Genomic DNA, 22,929 nt, shown 5'->3' with positions numbered 1-22,929 from the left:
TAACATCTATCACTGACATAAAAACATCTGCAGGTCATACACTCTGCAATCCTGTGCTAGGATGAAGCGGCAGGTCCCAGGTTAGAAATGGCCTTTAGATTGATGGTCTAGGGCCATGATGGCGAACCTATGGGACACGTGCAAGAGGTGGAGCTTGGTTGTTTTCTTCCAGATGTTTCATTTTGCAAAATAGGCAACATCATCAGTGTTAGTCCTAGACTAGCACTGATGTTAGTGAGTTTGGGTAATGAAATCTCTCCAAGAAAACAACCAAGTTTAGAAACTCCCAATGACTCCTATTTCAACCCTGACTTGCAGATATTCTCCATGATTGGAATATTTTATCATTCAGACCTTTTTTGGAGAAAAAATTGAAAAGCAAAAAAAATGGTTACACTAGGAGGAGGAAAATGTATACTATATGGCATATTATTATTATTTAATGGAATTAAACTCCTAAATTCAGCAACTGCATCCCAGTTAACACAAGTTCCTTTATCTTGGAAAACAAAAAATTAGCATCAATTAGAAGCCACAGTTGGGAACAATCTAGGACAAATGAGATTGGAAGTTGATTTTTGGATTCTCTGAAATATTCTTCCACTTTTGTTATTTATAAAGTAATATCATTGAATAGAAGCTATTTGTAGTTTAAATATTAGCATTTTGAACCACGTTTAAGAAGACTGAATAGTCTTGCGCAGGACCCCTCTTACCCTTCTGGTTTGAAATTTTCCCTTTTGCACGTGGAAGGCAATCATGACAGCAAAATGGCTTCCCTTCTATTTTCATCTTTCTGTATCCTGGATAGCTATTGTCATTGCATACAGAAAGTGGCTGAACCTGTCAAGGGTTTATTACAAGGCATGCATTTTCCTTCCTAAAATTCTATTTCTGTATGGATTTTACTTTTAAATAATAAATGTTGGATGTGAATGTTCCAAAATCTCCTTGATTTAGAGAAATTATTGTGAATTACAGGTAATGAGAGCTAGAATCAAAAGTAAAGGTGGGTACTCTAAGAATCGGAGAGGTGAAGATAGCATCATTTGGCCAAGCAAAAGTCAAGATCCAGAAGAAATTAGAGGAGAGGCGTGGCCAGCATCACGGTGGTATGACATATTTTTATTTTTTATTATTGGCAGTTGGATTTTTTCTTGTTTACTCTTGGATCTTAACTATTTTTTTTATTTTAATTTTTTTATCTTTTTATCTTTTTTTTGTTTGGGTATTCGGATTTTTGATTTTTGAGGGTGTTGGTTGATTGGGATTTTTTATTTTTACTTTATTTTTAAATTTTTATACCTCATTTTGATATTTTTGATTTTTGCTAATCCAACCATTGGGGAGGATTAGATATCTGGATTATAAATAAATCATAAGTGAATTATAAACTTACTCTAAAGAGCGGAAATGAAGAAATTTATATCACATTTACATTCAACAGCAAGCCCCTCATCGACAGAAACACAGAAAACCTCAGAGACAATGGAGTTAAAAAAATTGATACAATCACTTCACAATGATCTGAAACAGGATTTAAAACAAATGAAAAATATGATTGGGAAAAATGAAGAGAGAATTGAAAAAGTAGAAGAAAAAGCGGAAAATTACAGAAAAGAAAGTTGAGGAATTAGAAGAAAAATTGTGTCAGCTGACAAATTGCAAGAAAAAAACAATTATATTGTTTGAAATGGAGCATTCCGATTTCTATTTAAGATTTCAAAATATAGAGGAAGAAAAAGGAGAAAATCTACCTGAGGTGATTGCTGAGATATAGACAGAAGTTTTGGAACAACCTAAGGAAAAAATCCAAAATGAGATTGATGAAGCTTTCGGAATATACACAAGATATGCAATGAGAAATAAATTACCGAGAGAAGTACATGTAAAATTCACAAAGAAGGCAGTGAAAACAGAGCTATTACAATCAGCACAGAATACAGCATTGAAATACAAAGATAAAGAAATTATGGTATAGAGACAAATATCTAGAAGTGTTAGGGATTTGAGGAGAGAATACCAGTTTTTAACAAAAAAAAAAAAAATATCTAAAGGAGTGAGTTTTAGATGGTTAATACCTGAAGGAATCTTGGTGACATGGCAAGAACAAAGACATAGACTAGATTCTATTGAAAAAGCGAAACTATTTTATGAACGATTTTGTGGACCATTAGAAGAAGTTTTGGGAGCAATAGGAGAAATAAAGAAAAAAGATGAAGGGAAGGATAAAGAAGAAACTGTAAAGGAGAAGGAAGATAGAGCACTAAGAGAAGGAGCAAGATCAAAGGACCCAAAGGAACAAAAAGAGACAAGGGCAATGAAGTTAAAAACTAGTAACAAGTAAAACATGGAAGAAGAAATAAAAGCAATAACAATAAATGTAAATGGATTGAATGTGGTGACAAAAAGAAACAGAACCTTGAATAAATTAAATAGTTTGAAAATGAACATTATATGTTTACAAGAAGTACATATTAGAAAACAACATATAAAATTATTAGAATATTCAAAATTAGGAGTCTTATTTACTTCATTGATACAACAAAGCAAAAGAGGAGTAGCTCTGTACATTAAAGAAAAATTAGAACCTAAACTACTCTTTGAGGATGAAGAAGGCAGGATTCTGATGGTGGAAATAAGAATGAACCTTAAAGAAATACTTTTGATAACATTCTATGCACCAAACAAAAAACAAGAAGAATTTTATAGGAGATTACTCAGGAAAATTCTAAAATTGGACTATGAATTTACAGGTGAAACTCGAAAAATTAGAATATCGTGCAAAAGTTCATTTATTTCAGTAATGCAACTGAAAAGATGAAACTAATATATGAGATAGACTCATTACATGCAAAGCGAGATAGTTCAAGCCTTGATTTGTCATAATTTTGATGATTATGGCTTACAGCTCATGAAAACCCCCAAATTCACTATCTCAGAAAATTAGAATATTGTGAAAAGGTTCAATATTCTAGGCTAAAAGTGTCCCACTCTAATCAGCTAAGTAAGCCTGCAAAGGGTTTCTGAGCCTTTAAATGGTCTCTCAGTCTGGTTCAGTGGGAATCACAATCATGGGAAAGACTGCCGACCTGACAGTTGTGCAGAAAACCATCATTGGCACCCTCCATAAGGAGGGGAAGCCTCAAAAGGTAATTGCAAAAGAAGTTGGATGTTCCCAAAGTGCTGTATCAAAGCACATTAATAGAAAGTTATGTGGAAGGGAAAAGTGTGGAAGAAAAAGGTGCACAAGCAGCAGGGATGACCACAACCTTGTCAGGAAAAGGCCATTCAAAAGTGTTGGGGACTTTCACAAGGAGTGGACTGAGGCTTGAGTCAGTGCATCAAGAGCCAGCACACACAGACGGATCCTGGACATGGGTTTCAAATGTTGTTTTCCACTTGTCAAGCCACTCCTGAACAACAAACAATGTCAGAAGCGTCTTACCTGGGCTAAAGAAAAAAAGAACTGGTCTGTTGCTCAGTGGTCCAAAGTCCTCTTTTTTGATGAGAGCAACTTTTGCATCTCATTTGGAAACCAAGGACCTAGAGTCTGGAGGAAGAATGGAGAGGCACACGCTGCAAGATGCTTGAAGTCCAGTGTGAAGTTTCCACAGTCCGTGTTGATTTGGGGAGGCATGTCATCTGCTGGTGTTGGGCCACTGTGCTTTATTAAGTCCAGGGTCAACACAGCCATCTACCAGGAGATTTTGGAGCACTTCATGCTTCCTTCCGCAGACGAGCTTTATGGGGATGCTGACTTCATTTTCCAGCAGGACTTGGCACCTGCCCACATTGCCAAAAGTACCAAAACCTGGTTCAATGACCATGGGATTACTGTGCTTGATTGGCCAGCAAACTGGCCTGACCTGAACCCCATAGAGAATCTATGGGGCATTGCCAAGAGAAAGATGAGAGACATGAGACCGAACAATGCAGAAGAGCTGAAGGCCGCTATTGAAGCATCCTGGTCTTTCATTACACCTCAGCAGTGCCACAGGCTGATAACATCCATGCCACGCTGCATTGAGGCAGTAATTGATGCAAAAGGAGCCCAAACCAAGTACTGAGTACATATGCATGCTTATACTTTTCAGAGGTCTAATATTGTTCTACGTACAATCCTTGTTTTATTGATTTCATGTAATATTCTAATTTTCTGAGATTGTGAATTTGGGGTTTTCATGAGCTGTAAACCATAATCATCAAAATTACGACAAATCAAGGCTTGAACTATCTCACTTTGAATGTAATGAGTCTATCTCATATATTAGTTTCACCTTTTAAGTTGCATTACTGAAATAAATGAACTTTTGCACGATATTCTAATTTTTCGAGTTTCACCTGTATATGTATAATGGCTGATTTCAATGCTGTGATAGATACAGATTTGGACTATAAAACAATGAAGACAAATAAAAAACCCAATGAGAATAAGATGGAAAGGACAAAAGAAAAAGACAAGATGGACTTTGAATGCAACAATATTAAATGAGAAGGACTTTCAACAGTTTATGGAAAAAGAACTAAAGTTTTTCTTTTAAACAAATAAAAAAGAAGACACATCACTACAGAACGTATGGGACACCATGAAAGCATATATTAGGGGTCTGGCAATAACATATTTGGGAAAAAAGAATAAAAGGAAAAGACAAAAACAGAAAGAATCGAAAGAGGAATATAAGAGTTTAGAGAAAGAATTTCAAAAAGACATTCAAAACAATGAAATGAAGAAGCGAATGGAATTGAAAAAGCACGAAATAAATGTAAACAAACAAGAATTCTTAGCAAATAAATTAAAAGCATCTAAACAGAACTTTTTTGAATGTGCAAATAAACCAGGAAGATGGTTAGCATATAAAATAAAAAAAGAGAAGGAGAGGAAAATAACAAAACACTTGCAAGATGAAGAGGAGAATTTACACTATGGAAATGATGAAAAGAAGATAATAATTCAAAAATACTATGAAAAGCTTTATTACCAAGAGGAAATTTCGGAGGAAGTGATAACAAAATATTTAGAAAACTCAGATTTACCTAAAATAACTGAACAAGACAAGGGAATGTTAGAAGAAAGAATAACAATGATGGAATTAACAGAAGCAATTAAAAGACAAAAATGGGAAACACCAGGACCGGATGGTCTACCAGCAGAGCTATACAAAACATTACAGGAAGTGATGTGCAATGTAATGTTGGAATTATTTAATGGACTTCTAATGAAGGCAAAAATGCCAGACTCATGGAGGGAGGCTTATGTAACACTCATACCTAAGAAGATACAGACTTACAACTGATAAAAAATGACAGACCGATTTCATTATTAAATGTAGATTATAAGATTTTTGCTTCAATAATGGCGAATAGGTTAAAAAGACTATTAAATGAATTTATTCATACGGACCAAAATGGTTTTTTACCCAAGAAACAAATTAGAGACAATATGAGATAATTCTAAATACGTTGGAATATTATGAGACACACTCAGAAAAACAAATGGTATTAGAACAAATAGAGAGATATGGAAAGGTGTCTGGCTTAAAAATAAATACAGAAAAAATAAAAATATTGGTGAAAAATATCACAGAAAAACAAAAAAGAGAGATAAAAGAGAAATTAGATATACAAGTTGTGAAAAAAGTTAAATATTTAGGAGTATATTTAACGTCAAGATGTGCAATGATAAAAGAGGACAATTATTATAAATTAAAAGAACAAATTGAGAAAGACTTGGAGAAATGGAAAAACCTTCAACTGTCATTTATGGGAAGGATTGCAATAATAAAGATGAACATATTACCAGGACTACTATTTCTATTTCAGACAGTACCGATAAAAATTGAAAAGGCCTATTTTCAATATCTTAATAAGATAATAAGGAAATTTATATGGCAAGGGAAAAAAGCAAGAATAAGTATAAAAATATTACAGGACACGAGATTACATGGAGGATTTGGACTGCCAAATTGGGAACTATATTACCAGGCAGCAGCATTGACTTGGATGAAGGAATGGGTGGAATTAAGAAATAAAAGAGTATTAACATTGGAAGGACATGATTTACAATTGGGATGGCATGCATTCTTATAGTATGGTAGAAGTAAGATACATACGTACTTTCATAGACATTATATAAGAAAAGTATTGCTATTGGTATGGGAGAAGGTTAGAGACAAATACTATGTGAAAATACCAATATGGTTATCAACAATGGAAGCTTTAATACACCCAAATATTTTTAATTTTAGAAATATGTTAGACACAAGGAGTTATTAATGGATTAGGGGGAATTGAAGGGGAAACTAGAACTGAAAGAGCAGGGGATTGAGATGGATTGGTATATGTACATGCAAATACAAACAAGATATGAAAAAGATGTTAAATTACATGGTTTTTTTTAGAAAAAACAGAGTTGGATAGGATACTCACAGGAACAGAGGATAAATTAATTTTAAAAATTTATATTTTTTGCTTGGCATTGAGTTAGAGGACGAACAAGTAAAGGAAACAATGATAGCTTGGGCAAAGAATTTTGGATATTCAATTGATCTAGAGAAATGGCAACAGCTATGGGAAAGGAACTGCAAATTAACAATGTCCACTGCGTATAAAGAAAATCAATATAAAATATTTTATAGATGGCATATGCCCCCTGAGAAACTGGCAAAAATGTTTAAAGATAAATCAGCTAAATGTTGGAAATGTCACCAGTCACCAGGATCTTATTATCACATGTGGTGGAAATGCCCAGAAGCTAAAAACTACTGGAATAAAATTAAGACATGGTTAGAAAAAATGACACAACAACACATTGATTTAAAACCAGAGCTGTTCCTATTGGGTATCCTCTCAGAAAAAATTAGTAAAGAAAATAGTTGTTTGATTATACATGTAATAACAGCTGCAAGGATTGTTTTTGCACAAAATTGGAAAATAGTGAAAATAACTCTGGAAGGGGAAGTAATTAAAAAAAATTAGACTGTGCAGAAATGAATAGATTAACTTTGATGATTAAAGAAAGAGAGGATTCAGAATATTTTAAGATATGGGATCAATTTTACCATTGGTTAGAAAAGAGATATAGATAAGCAAACTAACAGTTATGTAAGAAAATGGTATAATTAGAATACTGTACTTTTGGAGAATTGTTGTAATAGAGTAAGTGAAAATGAAAACAGAAGAAAGAACAAAAGAAGAAGTCATGGAGAAAACACCGAGATGTCACATGGAAGAAATGACTGATGTATTAAATGTTTGTTTGTGTATAAAATAATAATAAAAAAAACTTTTAAAAAAAGATCTAGAAGAAATTAGTTAAAAATAGAGATGTATATATTTCATTTCAATTTCTTTCTTTCCTTTTGCCCCCAAAAGGACCAGGGGTTCTGTCTCAACTAGGGTTAACATGATAATTGATATGGGATTCCCATTTCTTTTTGCTTCCCAGCCATGTCAGGAAAGCAAACACCATGTAGGATACGACCACGTTTAATGTGAGAGTGCAGTGAAAAGCATAAACAATCTGGGGTCCTTTTCCAATGAAAGTAGACATAAGTCCAGCCTCAAACTGAAGACCCATTAACTCTTCAACTTGGGCCAAATTGTCTTGGCAGTAACAAGATCACATTCTTGTTCATAGATAGCTTGAAATAATTTTTTAGTTCTTTTGAATCCCATCTTTGTTACTGACTTCTTGCCCTGACACTCCAATTGTCTTCATTTGAATGGCTTATAGACCTGCTTCCATTAGGAAGGTTAAAAAGAAATGTCATGATTTAATTGCATTACAAATACAATACTCAAAGTGCTTAAAGACCTCTCAAAAGAATAAATAAAGGTGATTGGGATCCTATACCATGATGGGCCAATTTCCCTTTGGCTCTTTGGAAAAATCATGTTTTAATGTCCTCCCTAACCGGTCAAAATCAGATTGTTCCAGAGGATTAAAACTTTACAGCTACAGAACTAGCATTTGTTCATTTGAATTTTCCTTCTTTTTCTCTTTTACAGTTTTCAGTAATGAGCTCTTACGTTTCCCAGCCCATTAATATCATCATTCTACTTAATCCACAAAGTCTCCGAGGAGTTTTAACAAACTTTCCTTTCCCCTATAATTAATGTGGCTGCTTCTCAACTCTTTTAGGAATTCTCAGGCACAGCACAAAAAAGTAGCTCAAGCTTGAAAGGGTCTGTTAATTCCGGGACTAGAATATAATATTTATGCAGGCTATTCTAATTAGACTCCCCCCTCCCCCTTATGATTCATTCTTACAGATGGAACTTTTTCATATGTAGGGAGAAATGTTTTCTTGAAGAAGATGGAATTTTTCAGGGTGGTGATGGCAATATTGTCAATGTCACTGTCAGAAATTACATGCCTTATTCTGCCTACTAAAGCATGTTCGGTGGGGAAAACTCCCCTTATTCAGCACAAATATTTTCTGCCAGGAGATTTCATAATAGCTGGGATAATATCTCAGTTCTACCTGCTATTTGAGCATATGGATTTCACAAGACATCCATCTGAGGAACTGGTTGATGAGCTCATGTAAAGGTTTCTTTTCTTAAGTGTGGCATATCTTAAACCATATATCTTTCTCTAATAAATAGGTTGCCGATATTTAATGAGTTATTGTTATTATTTGTGGCACAGATTTTTTGCTCTGTCTCTTGCCTTTTAGTTCCTTCATTCTGAAGTCAGTATAGATTGATCAGACTGATATTTCTTACCTGGCAAATAAATACACAAACACACTTATGATGACTCTCACACTGGTATTTTTATTCAAAATCCATATTGAGATTTTCTTGTTTCTTACTGTTCAATGATTTGTTAGTGCTGTGCTATCAAATCATTTTTTGTAGCGAAATCTATATCAATCGTTTAATTCTTTCACTTAATATTAGGGAACAGTTGTGCTGTGTAGCGCTTGGCATTATTTTCCAAACAGCTGTTGAGCAGGCATGGAACCCAGATTAAGAGCCTCTCGGCCCTAAAGGAACATCTATAACTTTTATTGGGATGAGGAAGTCCACTGAATGTCTATCACAATCCTAGAAAAGCAAAAGTTATTTATAAGATTTGTCCTCACAGTTTACTTGAAACACATATTTCATGCCTGCACCCATCATAAAATAAACCCAGAAGAAGATAAAAATACAAGACTAGAAATTACATAATATGTAATAAGAATTACTTATAGGTTTTAATATGATTATTTTCCTTCATGCAAGCTATCTGTTTCCTAGTGAAAATTGTTTTATAATGAATTAAAGGAATCATAACATCCTGCCTAGATCCACTCAATATACCTTTCATTGCAGATTTTTCCTCCAGAACCACCAACATATCCTGGCCTTGGTTTTTGCTGTCAAGGAGATCAATGAAAATAATCATATATTATCCAACATGAGTCTGGGTACCGACATCGCTAACAGTTATTTCACAGTGAGTTTGATCTACTTGGCTTCAATGGAGCTTCTCTCAACAAGGGGCAGATTCATCCCAAACTATAAGTGTGATGCCAAGAACGGGGCACTATCTGTCATTGGAGGACCTAGCTCTCAGGTTTTTTTCATGGCAAACATCTTGAATGTCTACAAGATGCCCCAGGTGAGATTTCTGTTTTTCTTGGACTAAGTATACACTGTAACAATAACCTTGAAATGCAGGAGGATCAACTGCAGTCCTATAAAAATAGTCTGATATAGGAAATTTGAGCCTAAACCAGAAGTATTATTTGAGAAAGCATCTCTGAATTGACCCCCTCCCCATTATCTGGGAAGTTAAGGCAGGGGAGGGAAAAGTGTTTCAGACTTGCAAGATTAATGTCAACCCTCCGAAATTGTCCAGGGTATCATGCATAATATTTCTTTTATTGTAAGGTTACTATAACAAGTCTTAAACTACCTCCCATTTTTTCTTTTACAAATTTATGTTTATAAGAATACAACAAATACTAACTTTTCTTTTTATTATTTTTCTGTGGTTTGGAAAAAAAGTGGCAATCCAAAGAATGAGGAACAGCAAACCATGTGTTTGCAGAAGAGATGAATAATTTTACACATTTTACATTTTCTCACCATCTTTTAGTAATAATATTAAGGATTCATGGACCTGATTAAGTAATGGAATAGTTACATTGATTTTTATATTTCCTTCCTTCCTTCCTTCCTTCCTTCCTTCCTTCCTTCCTTCCTTCCTTACTTCCTTACTTACTTACTTAAATTAAAAAATGAAGTGATGTAATACAAATGAATGAAAACTTCACATAAAATTAATTAAAACGGTCTACGCATTAGGTAAATACATCCTGTTTTAACGGACTGTCAAAAGCATGAGGGTATTTAAGAAAAAGACCACAACTAAAACAGAAATAGCTGACTTCCTACAATGCTTCTGACATATTCTTGCTGATATTTACTAAAAAAAATACTGTGATATTAAAAGAATTTTTCCTCCTCCTCCTAAAATCAGAATAATCAATGGATTAATAATTCCCAAGGAGGCATGGTCAATTCCATCAGCTAGAATGTGTTAGCATGTTTTCTGTTGTTGGCAAATTGAATGTGGTAGGACTGTAGATGTTTGATGGCTAAAATTATTGATTTATGTCTCTTTAAGCAAAAGCCAGTACTTTAGCCTCTCTCAAATTCACTTCCCAAAGATTGCTAAATCTTTAGCAATAGTTGCTTTTCAGATCACACAATGTTGGTTGCTCAGGAACTGGGTGTCAAACCCCAGTCCGGGGTTTGCCATACCTCTGTGTGTGTATGTGTGTGTGTGTGTGTGTGTGTGTGTGTGTGTGTGTGTGGAGAGAGATGGCTGAGTGAAGCGAGCGGCAAGCAAAGCTACAGTGGTGGCTACTTCCAGCTGTGCTGATAATCTGTTCATCAGGTGCCTGGGCTACTTCTGGGTGCATTGACCACCTGCTTTGCCATGTCCCATCCACTCACTAGTTGTGCTTCCTGGCAATCGGTGAGGGACACTGCTATGGCCGATGGTAGGAGAGCAGCAATATTGATGGCAGAAGGGATGGTGCTAGTGGTGGACGTGGGGAACATGGCCCTGGAGGAGGAGGTGCCCACGCCAGAGGTCACAGGGGACAGTGCTCTGCTGACAGTGAGACCAAAGGAGTGTGAAGCCAGTAGGGTGGTGCAGCCATCAGAGGCCTGACAAGTCCCGGAGGCGGTCCAGGAGCAAGGTCACCTAGGGGAGTGGTGGCACAGTTCATCTGTGGCTGGGGGCCCTGGTCCCCTCCAGAGCATGTTTGACTGAGTGGTGGGAGAGAGGTCTGATAGATGATGAGGAAGGGGAGTGGAGCATGGAGAAAGATGCAGAGGTGGTGGTAGCATGGCAGCCGCGGTGTTTGGGGCCCCAGCCAGCCCTGCCTCTGCAGACCCGATTCCATCTGGCTAGCCCAAAGTTTTATTTCAACACAGCATCCAGCCGCACCCATGATACCCGGCAGGTGGGGGCTTTGGAGCTGAATTCTTCACTGGGAGATTTAGTGGGACACCTGGTAGCAAGTGAGGGGACTATGACAGCAGAGAGCCTTGGTGCCCAGAGCCGGAGGCCAGGTCCAGCCCCACCTCCAAGTGACTCAGCAGGGCCAGCATGTGCTGTGATTGGGTCCTGCAAGGGCCTACATGGCCAATGAGGTTCTGGCCACAGCAAGGGGCCTAGGGCCCACAGCCATTATGGACATCGATTGTCGGAAACCCTGACCACTTGGCCTTGTTTCTGAGCCAAGTCATTAGTCACCTGGACCAATACGCTTGGTTCTACCCATCGGAGTGAGTGATGGTCATGGCAGTCATGGCATTGTTGGAAGGGAAGGATGAGTGAGTGGCAGACTTGCACAGTGAGCATGCCCAGGAGTTGGTGGATGCAGGTCTCTTCTTAGAGGTGCTAAAGGTACACTTTGAAGATGGGTCCTGTGTGCAATGGGCAGAAGGAGAGCTCCAGTCACTAAAGCAGAGGGGCCACTCAGCCGTGCAGTATGTTCTGGATTTCCTCCGAGTTGCTGAGGGCCTGCCTGGAGAGGCTGCTGGTCCATCAGTTTAGGGTGGGTTTCAACCATGATCTATACCAGGCCTGTTTGTACTGGGGAATCCTGCAGTGGCTTCAGGAGTGATTCCACGCAGTTATTACTTGGACACAGGACTACGGGAGTTCTAGCCTAAAGGGGACATGGGCCCTGGGGCCTGGAGGGCTATGTAAAGACCACCTGGTGGTTTCTGGCAGGCTCCTAGTAGCCCAGGACCCATGGCTAAACCCGCTCACTCGCTGCTACATTGTTTTTGTTGCAACCAACCGAGACACTGTGTGGCCAGATGCCTGGCTCTGGCTCCGCAGACACCGGCCGGCACCCCCAGAAAGGCAGCACAGCTGCCCTGGCAGGCCCCTGAAATCTCCGAGACAGCACACCAGGCGGAGGCCTCAGTGATGACTTCAGAGGAAGGAGAGGTGATAATGGTGGGGAATTACCAGCTGATGCCCTATGACAGTGAGGATGATGGCCCAGAGGAACTGATGGTAAGCTAAGCTATCCATCCATTCATTGTCCCCATAACCATAGTGGGGCCCCACTCAAGTCAGCAAGGGATGTACGTGGCTCTGGTTGACTCAGGGTGTACCCGATGCCTAGTCAGTCAGATGGTAGCCACAGCACTGGGACTCCAGGTGAGGGAGATGGCCAAGCCTGATAGATTCAAGCAGGTTGATGGCTCATTGCTGGGCGGGGCCCCGACAACCCATGTCACAGAGCCATTACAGCTATTGATGGGGGAGAATTGGGAAGTCATTCAGTTCATTGTGGTGGCAACAATAACCAAATCCATCATTATGGGTTGGCATTGTTAGATAAGTGGAGCCCAATGATATGGTGGGAAGGTGGGTATAGGAAGTTGAGGATAGGTGTCACACCCAGACCTCCTCTACACGTGAAAGCTCAGGGAGTGGACCAGAGAGGAATTCCAGCGGGGCTCCAGGGCCAGGCAGTCCCTCAGGTCTATGCATGTCCACCAGCCGGAGAGCGTGGACCCTTGCTGATAAAGCATCCGTGGAAATGGAAACTCTCAGCACTGACTTTTCAACAGACTCATTTCACTCACATTCACTGGGTATCGAGGCTCCGGCCTGATTAAAGGTTTTCTTTTGCTAGACGGTTCCTGAGCATTCTTCCTTCAGTTCTACCCAGGTCCGGCCTTGGACCTTTGAAACGGGATTTTTTTTATTCCTTTTGGAAAGTAAGGAGGGAAAGTACTTGACTTGTAACATACTTGTTTCTGGAATTTAGATAAAACATAATGGAAAGGAAGATTATATTACCAAAATATGAAATAACTAAAATGAAAAGGAGAAAACTAATTCCCTGTGTTCTTCCAGTACTAATTGAATTGCAACCTATATCCATGCCTATTGGTATATATATCAATATTAGTTTGATTTAGTTAAATAAAAGACCAAAGGTTAACTTTACAATTATGCAAAATGTAAAAGAATGGGGTAGCCTGGCAATATCAAATAATACTATGATATTATTGTCATTCTTTATCCTGGACTACAGATTGGATTATATCAACTACTAGAGAGCTGGATAGTCGTGCTTCACTGTGAAACTATGTGATCGGGCTTGATACATTGACATTTAAAGCTTGAAAATTTATGTAGAATGTGTAACTCCTTAGCATTAATATAAGGCAATTAGCAGTTGGAACAGAGTTCTTTTCAGGTGGGGAGGGGGAGTAGAACGTCTAGAGGAGGGTTATGGTGCATATCGAAGCAAAACCATGTTCTTATATTGTTCATCCTATTTTATCTCCATACCATCACGACTTCATTGTTCCCATTTTTCTTCCATTTCCTATTAATAAAAGAATAGGGAAATATGGGGATGGGTTTCCTTCCTTAATCAGGACCAATCACATTTAATCCTTAAAATTTGTAGTCAATTTTCCATATAACATTACTTGACTTAATGCATTTATATGGAATCCAACTTTCTGTTTCTAGTACAATAATAGCTGAAAATTCTGAAATTGTTTCTGAACATGATTACACTTATATTAATATTGTAACAAAGACCATAACTTAAGGACAGATTTTTTTTTTAAAAAAAAAAAATCAATATTTCATGTTGGGAAACCATGGTCTTTTTTCTCCTATGTCTAGCTCACATATGGATCTTTCCCATTGATAGATGGCAAGATACAAGATCACTTCTCTCATCATATTTTCCCAAATGTTGATCAACAGATTATGGGTATTCTCCAGTTGCTTTTGTATTTTAGGTGGATATGGATTGGACTGATTTCCCAATCTGATAAGAGTGGAGAGGGATTCGTAAAAAAAGCTATTCCTTTGTATTCTCAGAAAGGTATCTGCTTTGACTTCATGGAAGAGATGGTGAAGGAAACATTTTCTAACGATATTATAGCAGTATTTAAAGACTTTGGTAAATTGTCCATTATTATCATGAAGAGCACTGCCAATGTCATCATCTTTTATTGTGAAAACCATGTCACTGTCATTTTTAGAATGTTGCCCTATTATATAGAATTTGAAGATATCTCCGTCGAAAGAAAAGATAAAGTTTGGATAATGCCAGCCCAGATGGAGTTTACATCCCTTCCCTTTCAAAAAATTAGGAGTATGGATGTCTTCCATGGTGTTATAACTTTTGAAGTTCTTTCCAAGAAGATTTCTGGATTCGATAAATTCCTTCGGATGAGAAACCCAAAGTCAGAAGTGAAACACCATTTAATGAGAGTGTTCTGGGAACAGGCTTTTGAATGCTCCTTTCCTAAAGATAATTTAGATGAAGATGCTGGGAAGCTTTGCACTGGAGAAGAGAACTTGGGGAATCTACCTAGGTCTGTGTTTGACACCATCCTGACTGGGCAGAGTTACAGCATCTATAATGCAGTCTATGGTGTGGCACATGCTTTACAAGCCCTACTTTCCCCAAAGTCCAAACACAGAGCAAGGACAGAAATTGGGAGAGAAATATTGTTGACTCAAAAAGCATGGCAGGTAAAAAAAATGAATGAACATTTCTCACTGCTCTTCTGTCTGATGCAATGAGCTGTTATGTAATGCAGTCAATGAGAACACTGGAGTCTTCTCATTTGACTGCATTGGGGATAATTTTCAGTCCCTGCCAAAATATTTTCCCCATCATTTAGTGACTTAGAGAAACTTTTTTGATTGTGAATAGATGAAAATGCTACAATAGGAAAGAAAAGTTGTGATGCAGCAGCACTGGCATGATTGGCAGAAGTTGAAAATGTCTATGGTGGAGAACAATAATTGTATTAATGAACCACATCCTATGAAATCAATATCCTGATCTGAATACAATCTTCCTTCCTTCCTTCCTTCCTTCCTTCCTTCCTTCCTTCCTTCCTTCCTTCCTTCCTTCCTTCCTTCTTTCCTTCCTTCCTTCCTTCCTTCCTTCCACCCTCTTTCTCTTTTTTCTCCTTCTTTTTTCTTTTTCTTTCTTTCCTTCCTTCCTTCTTTCACTTTCTTTTTTCTTTCTTTTCTTTCTTTTGTTGGTTTCTTTTTTTTCTTTTTTTCTTTCTTTCCCACTTACCCCCTTTTTTCTGTTTCTTTCTTTTTCCACTAATTGTCACTCTTTGCTTCTGTTTAGTTCCATCACTATTTGAGAACCATCTCATTTAATAACACTGCAGGAGAGAAAATTTCCTTTAATGAAAATGGGGATCTAGAGATGGGATTTGACATTATCAACTGGGTCATATTCCCAAATGAGACCTTTGCTAAAGTCAAAGTTGGAAAAATTGACCCAACAGCTTCTCCAGATAAGCGGTTTACCATTTCTGCACAAGACATCATCTGGCCTGCCATTTTTAACCAGGTATTTCCTGCTCAGATTTCAACCTGTGGACAAGTAGTCCTCAATTTACTACCACAATTGAACCCAAAATTTCTGTGATTAGGTGAGACATTTGATAAGTGACTTTTACCCCATTTTATGACCTTCCTTGCCAGAGTCATTAAGTGTATCACAGCAATTGATAAGTTAGTAATTTGGTTGTTAAGTGAATCTGGCTTCCCCTTGACTTTGCTTGTCAAAAGATTGCAAAAGGTGATCACATGACCTTGGGACAGAGCAATGGTCATAAGTATAAACCAGTTGCCAAGCATCTAAATTTTTAACATATGGTCATGGGATGCTACAAAGATTGTAACTTTGAAAAATGGCCATAAGTCTCTTTTTTCAGTGCCATTGTAACTTTGAATGGCCATTAAATGAACTGTTGTAAATTGAGGACTATCTGTACATTGTTTCTCTTCCATTCTTGCTTTTGACATTATAAATTTGAACCAATCTTATCCTTCAAGTTGTCTGGTTGAAAACTGCAAAGATGAAGAAACAATGGGTAGGTAGCATTCAGGAGTAGAATGATGAAATGATGCTTTAAAACAAAATGAATCAATCAAGGAATAATGAAATGCTGAATACAAAAATCAAAACTGTAATGATTGGATGGTTGGTTGGATGGTTGGATGGGTTGGTGGGTGGGTGGGTGGATGGAGATTCTGTGAAGTTCCCTTTTGTGCCCCAAATGGAATGAAGAATTATAAAACTGTTGTTTTATTATATTTTATTTTCATCAGTGTTTTGAAGACAAAAGAAAGTGCTTATTGACTGGCATGGATGGGAAAAAAGAAATGGGGAATTCCATATCAATGATCATATTAACCCTGGTTCAGATAGAACACCTGATCAGTGCTGTGGCCAAAGAAGAGAAAGATATTGAAAGTTAGGGGGAAAATATTCATCTCTATTTCCAGCTAATGGATGCATGAGAAATAGCTCTTCTGAATCTTGACTTTCTCCTAATCAAATGATGCTATCTTCCTGTGCCCAATTCTTAGTTTTTATTTATTTATTTATTTTATTTATTCGAATTTCTATACCGCCCTTCTCCTTTCGGACTCAGAGTGGTGAACAGCCAGATAAAAAACATCTATACAAACATCACGGTTAAAAAATAAAGTTAAAATAATTTATAAATTTGGCCCATAATTTAAAACTTGTCAATTTAAAATAAATATTAAAATTTTAAAACTAACCCTAAAATCAGGACAGACCGGCTAACTGAAAAAAATAAGTTTTTAGGGCCCGATGAAAAATCCGGAGGTCGGAGATCACTCGTATCTCTGGGAGTAGATTGTTCCAAAGGGTAGGTGCCACCACAGAGAAGGCTCTCCTCCTGGGGGTCGTCAGCCGGCATTGTCTGGCCGACGGCACCCTGAGGAGGCCCTCTCTGTGGGAGCGAACCGGCCGGTGGGAGGCTATTGGTGGCAGAAGGTGGTCCCGTAAGTACCCTGGCCCTAAGCCATGGAGCGCTTTAAAGGTGATCACCAACACCTTGAAGTGCACCCGGAAGTCCACCGGAAGCCAATGCAGCTCGCGCAGGAGAGGAGTTACATGGGAGCGCCCCGTCGCTCCCATAATCCCCCGCGCAGCCGCATTCTGCACCAATTGGAGCCTCCAGGTGTACCCCAAGGGGAGCCCCATGTAGAGAGCGTTACAATAGTCCAGACGAGAAGTGACGAGTGCTTGAGTGACCGTGCATAGGGAGTCCCGGTCCAGAAAGGGGCGCAACTGGCGTATCAGGCGAACCTGACAAAAAGCCCCCCTGGCCACAGCTGTCATATGCCCCTCTAAAGACAGCCGCGCATCCAGGAGGACACCCAAGTTGCGGGCCCTCTCCGTGGGGGCCAATGATTCGCCCCCAATAACCAGCGATGGCGTCAGCTGGCTATACCGGGACGCCGGCAACCACAGCCACTCAGTCTTGGAAGGGTTGAGTCGAAGCCTGTTTCTCCCCATCCAGACCTGCACGGCCTCCAGGCACTGGGACATCACTTCCAAGGCATCATTGGGATGGTCTGGGGTGGAAATGTACAGCTGAGTATCATCAGCGTACTGATGGAACTCCACCCCAAAACCACGGATGATCTCACCCAGCACCTTCACATAATTGTTGAACAGGAGGGGCGAGAGGACCGACCCTTGCGGCACCCCACAAACAAGGCGCCTTGGGGTAGACCGCTGCCCCCTGTCAACACAGATTGCGACCGGTCGGAGAGATAGGAGGAGAACCACCGCAGAACGGTGCCCCCCACTCCCAGTCCCTCCAGCCGGCGCAACATGATACCATGGTCGATGGTATCAAAAGCCGCTGAGAGGTCTAATAGAACCAGGATAGAGGAATAACCCCTATCCTGGGCCCTCCAGAGATCATCCACCAACGCGACCAATGCCGTTTCCGTGCTGTACCCAGGTCTGAAGCCGGACTGGAGCGGATCCAGATAGACAGCTTCATCCAGGTACTGGAGAAGCTGTCGCGCCACCACACTCTCAACAACCTTCGCAATAAAGCGAAGGTTGGAGACTGGATGATAGTTAGCCAAAACAGCCGGATCCAGGGATGGCTTCTTGAGGAGAGGCCTCACCACCGCCTCTTTCAAGGTGGCCAGCAGGACACCCTCGCTCAAAGAAGCGTTAATAATCCCCTGGAGCCAGCCTCGTGTAACCTCCCGGGAAGCCAGCACCAACCAGGAGGGACACGGGTCCAATAAACATGTGGTTGCGTTCAGTCGTCCCAAGATCCTGTCCACGTCCTCGGGAGCCACAGGATCGAACTCCTCCCAGATAACACTCTCAAGACCTGCCTCAGTCATCTCGTCTGAACTAACCCAGTCGGCGGCCAAGTCTTCCCGAATCTGAGTTATTTTATCATCCAGATACTGTACAAAATCCTCAGCTCGGCCCTGCAAGGGGTCCTCCCGTGCTCCCAGATGGAGGAGGGAGCGGGTCACCCTAAACAGGGCGGCTGGGCGGTTATCTGATGATGCGATAAGAGCGGCAAAATAGCTAGATTTCGCCGCTTATATCACCACTAGGTAGGTCTTAATATGAGACCTTACCAGTGTCAAGTCAGACTCGGAACGACTGGCCCTCCAACCGCTCTCTAGGTGTCTTTTCCGGCGCTTCATCTCCCTCAGCTCCTCGGAGAACCAAGGAGCTAAGTGAGTTCGGTGCCGGGTCAGAGGCCGCAAAGGCACGACCCGGTCCAAAGCCCCGGCAGCCGCCCTATCCCAGGTGGCCACCAGGTCATCAGCCGAGTCATGAGCTAGAGTCTCAGCGAATGGCCCAAGCTCCATCTGGAACCTATCAGGGTCCATCAGGCGCCTGGGGCGGAACTACCTGGTCGGTTCCGCCTCCCTGCGATGGGGTACGGCAGTCAGAAAGTCAAGTCGAAGGAGCGAGTGGTCAGACCATGACAAGGGTTCAATATCTACATCCCCTATATCAAGGCCACTCAACCACTGACCAGAGATAAAAACTAAGTCCAGAGTGTGTCCCCCCATATGAGTAGGGCCGTGAATTACTTGGGTCAGGTCCATGGCCGTCATGAAAGCCATGAACTCCCGAGCTACCTCAGATGTTTCACCGATGGATGGCAGGTTGAAATCCCCCATGACCACAAGTCTGGGGGTATCAGCCGCCACCTCGGCTATAACATTGAGGAGCTCGGGCAGGGTCGTTGCCATGTGGCAGGGAGCCAGGTACATGATCAACAGACCCATCTGCACCCCACGACCCCACTTCACAAAAAGGAACTCACATCCGGCTATCTGAGGTACAGTGGTCTCCCTCGGATCAAGACCTTCTTTTAGAATGACCGCCACCCCCCTGCCTCTGCCCTGAGCTCTCGGCTGATGAAATGCACGGAAGCCTGATGGGCACATCTCCACGAGGGGAACTCCCCCCTCATGGCCCAACCAGGTCTCCGTGATACCTGCCAGGTCCGCTCCCCCCTCCTGAATAAGATCACAAATGAGGGGGGCTTTTTTCTGCCTTTGGGTTTGATTCTAACTCACCTTCCCTGTAATATCTCCATTCATTGACTGTAATTGCTTTTAAACAAAGAGATATTGGGACACCCATATCTTAAATTTATTATTAAAAGTAAATTCTACACCTAAATAGAATTTTTTGAATGAACCGTTGTAGGTTGAGGACTATCTGTACATTGTTTCCCTTCCCTTCTTGCTTTTGACATTAGAAATTTGAATTGATCTTATCCTTCAAGTTGTCTGGTTGAAAACTGCAAAGATGAAGGAACAATGGGTAGGTAGCATTCAGGTGTAGAATGATGAAATGATGCTTTAAAAGAAAATGAATCAATCAAGGAATAATGAAATGCTGAATACAAAAATCAAAACTGTACTGGTTGCATGGTTGCATGGTGGGTGGGTGGGTGGGTGGCTGGATGGGTGGGTGGGTGGGTGGGTGGATGTTGTAGTAACAAGTTGTAGTAAATGTTGCTTTCATTTCTTGATAGGTTCAACCTCTTTCTTTGTGCAATGACAGTTGTTGTCCAGGCTACAGGAAGATGAAAATAGAAGGGAAGCCATTTTGCTGTTACAATTGCCTTCCATGTGCAAAAGGGAAAATTTCAAACCAGATGGGTAAGAGTTGTCTTGTGCAAGACTAAGTTATTCAGTCTTTTTAACTGTGATTCAAAATGCTAATATTTAAAACCTCCTGTAATTGTCTAATCTGGTGACCAAGTCAATGATATTGCTACATAAATACTAAAAGTGAAAAGATATTTCAGAGCATCCAAAAATAAATATCCAATTTGGTTTGTTCTAATTTTTTCCCCCAAATTATGACTTCTGATTAATGCCTATTTTTTAAGACGGCAGGCCTTGTGTTGATATGTGTGTGTAAAAGTGGAAAAAGATAAAACTGGGATCCATTTGCTGATTTTAGGAGCTTAATTCCTAAAATAAAATACTATGAAATATATATTTCCCCCCTCCTCCAAAAACGAAACATGTTTTTTGACTTTGTTTAGGAAATACCTTAATGATAAAAATATTGTTATTCAATTCATTATTAGATTTTACAATAAGAGAGTCCATGCAACCAAGCAATAAATAAATCTCGGAAGATCTGGCATATTTACAAAAAGGCACTAAAAATAAACAGGGATTATTTAATTAAATGTATCCATGTACTAAGAAAGTACATCTGGTGGAAATGAGAAAAAGGGCCTTTTCCGTGATGGTCCCCTCCCATTGAAAGTTCATCCACACAGAGATGAGACTGGCCCCCAGTTTGATACTCATTTGAAATTCCCTTAAAACATGGTTCTGCCAACAGATCTGGGGAACCCAGAGTAGGATGGAGCCCTTCAAGAGGCTCATTTGATGTATGTGGTATGTGGGTTACTGTTTTTAATTCATTTCTATTAGACTTTTGATTGTCTATAAACTGCCCAGAGTCACTGAGGATGAATGGGCAGCCATCTACATTTTCGAAATAAACAAATAAACCCAGTTAATTAACTCTCAGTCCCACTATCTGAGTATTTCTTGAAATTGGCCATGATGTTTTTTTTTCCAGATGCAGTTGATTGCTTCCAATGTCCAGAAGATCGATATACAAACAAGGCTCAAACTCTTTGCATTCTAAAAGAAATAACCTTCCTGTCTTACAATGATCCACTGGGACTCATCTTGACCACTGTTAGTCTTTTCTTTTCTGTCATCACCATTGTGGTGCTGGGAATCTTCATTAAAAAGTGGGATACTCCAGTCGTCAAAGCCAACAACAGGAACCTCACTTACACTCTTCTCATTGCCCTTCTGCTCTCCTTCCTTTGTGCTTTCCTCTTCATTGGGCAACCTGACAAAGTGAAATGTTTCACGCGACAAACTGCTTTTGGCATCTTTTTCTCCATAGCCCTTTCTTGTATTTTGGGTAAAACAACCATAGTTGTTCTTGCTTTCATGGCTACTAAGCCTGGCTCCAAAATGCAGAAATGGGTGGGGAAAAGGATGGCTATTTCTATTGTCCTTTCTTGCTCCTTGACTCAACTCTTGATCTGTTTAGTGTGGCTGGCAATTTCTCCCCCATTCCCAGATTCTGACATGCATTCCATGGCTGAAGAAATTGTCCTGGAATGTAATGAAGGTTCAGTCACCATGTTTTACCTTGTCCTTGGCTTTATGGGCTTCTTGGCTTCTATTAGCTTCACAGTGGCCTTTTTTGCCAGGAAGTTACCTGACAGCTTTAATGAAGCCAAATTTATCACCTTTAGCATGTTGGTCTTCTGTAGTGTCTGGATATCATTTGTTCCAACCTACTTGAGTACGAAGGGCAAATATATGGTGGCTGTGGAGATTTTCTCCATTTTGGCTTCTGCAGCTGGATTACTGGGCTGCATATTTTCCCCCAAATGCTACATCATTATTTTGAGACCTGATTTAAACACAAAGGGACGTTTAATAAAGAAATAAATCTGAATATGGAGTTTAATCTGCTCATTATTCATTTTAAGTTTCTCCCTATTAGAGCACAACTTTCAGGTATTGTTACATGCTGGAGTTTGTTGAACCTGGAATCTGTACAATAAATGAAAACATATGTACACCATCTTTTATCAAATATATCTGACACATAGTAAGGAGGAGAATTCCGGTCTCATGTTAGGAAATGCCTAACATGTTCTATCAAGTGACACTAACTCTCATTCCCTTGAAGACAATTGCTACTAAGAGGGGCAGATAAAGTTTTTCTTAAATAACATGATTGGTTTAAGATCTTTGTGCTGACAGAAATCCTATGAATTTTTGATTACCTACAGCATTATATTTTGGAGAGCCAAAACTCACAATTTATTTTCCTTTGTTCTTCTGAATTGGCAGATAATTTTCAAGTAATTTGTTAACCTAGAGACTTAATATGGTCTAGATTGTCAATGTTGTCATCATTCCTAAACTGGGATCTTCTGTTTCCTCAAAGTATAGAGTTGCAGATTTCATGACCTTATAAACTCCTGGAGTGAGCAGTGAATTAGCTTTCAGTACAGCAT

The 22,929-nt window shown here is 39.7% G+C and overlaps 1 protein-coding gene across 1 annotated transcript; it reads left to right on the top strand.

Annotated features, from left to right (window-relative positions):
• The first annotated feature begins 9,409 nt into the window (after positions 1 to 9,409).
• On the top strand, positions 9,410 to 22,361 carry LOC132711608 (vomeronasal type-2 receptor 26-like). The gene is made up of 4 exons (XM_060690983.2): positions 9,410 to 9,613; positions 14,177 to 15,037; positions 20,389 to 20,515; positions 21,459 to 22,361. Exons 1-4 carry the CDS (start codon positions 9,410 to 9,412, stop codon positions 22,352 to 22,354), a joined length of 2,088 nt encoding a protein of 695 aa, XP_060546966.2. The 3' UTR covers positions 22,355 to 22,361.
• The last annotated feature ends 568 nt before the right edge of the window (positions 22,362 to 22,929 follow it).

The sequence above is a fragment of the Pantherophis guttatus genome, chromosome 4 (assembly GCF_059756535.1).
Source record: "Pantherophis guttatus breed Tessera chromosome 4, ASM5975653v1, whole genome shotgun sequence".
Classification (NCBI taxonomy): Eukaryota; Metazoa; Chordata; class Lepidosauria; order Squamata; family Colubridae; genus Pantherophis; species Pantherophis guttatus.
This window is presented reverse-complemented; position numbering and strand designations above follow the sequence as displayed.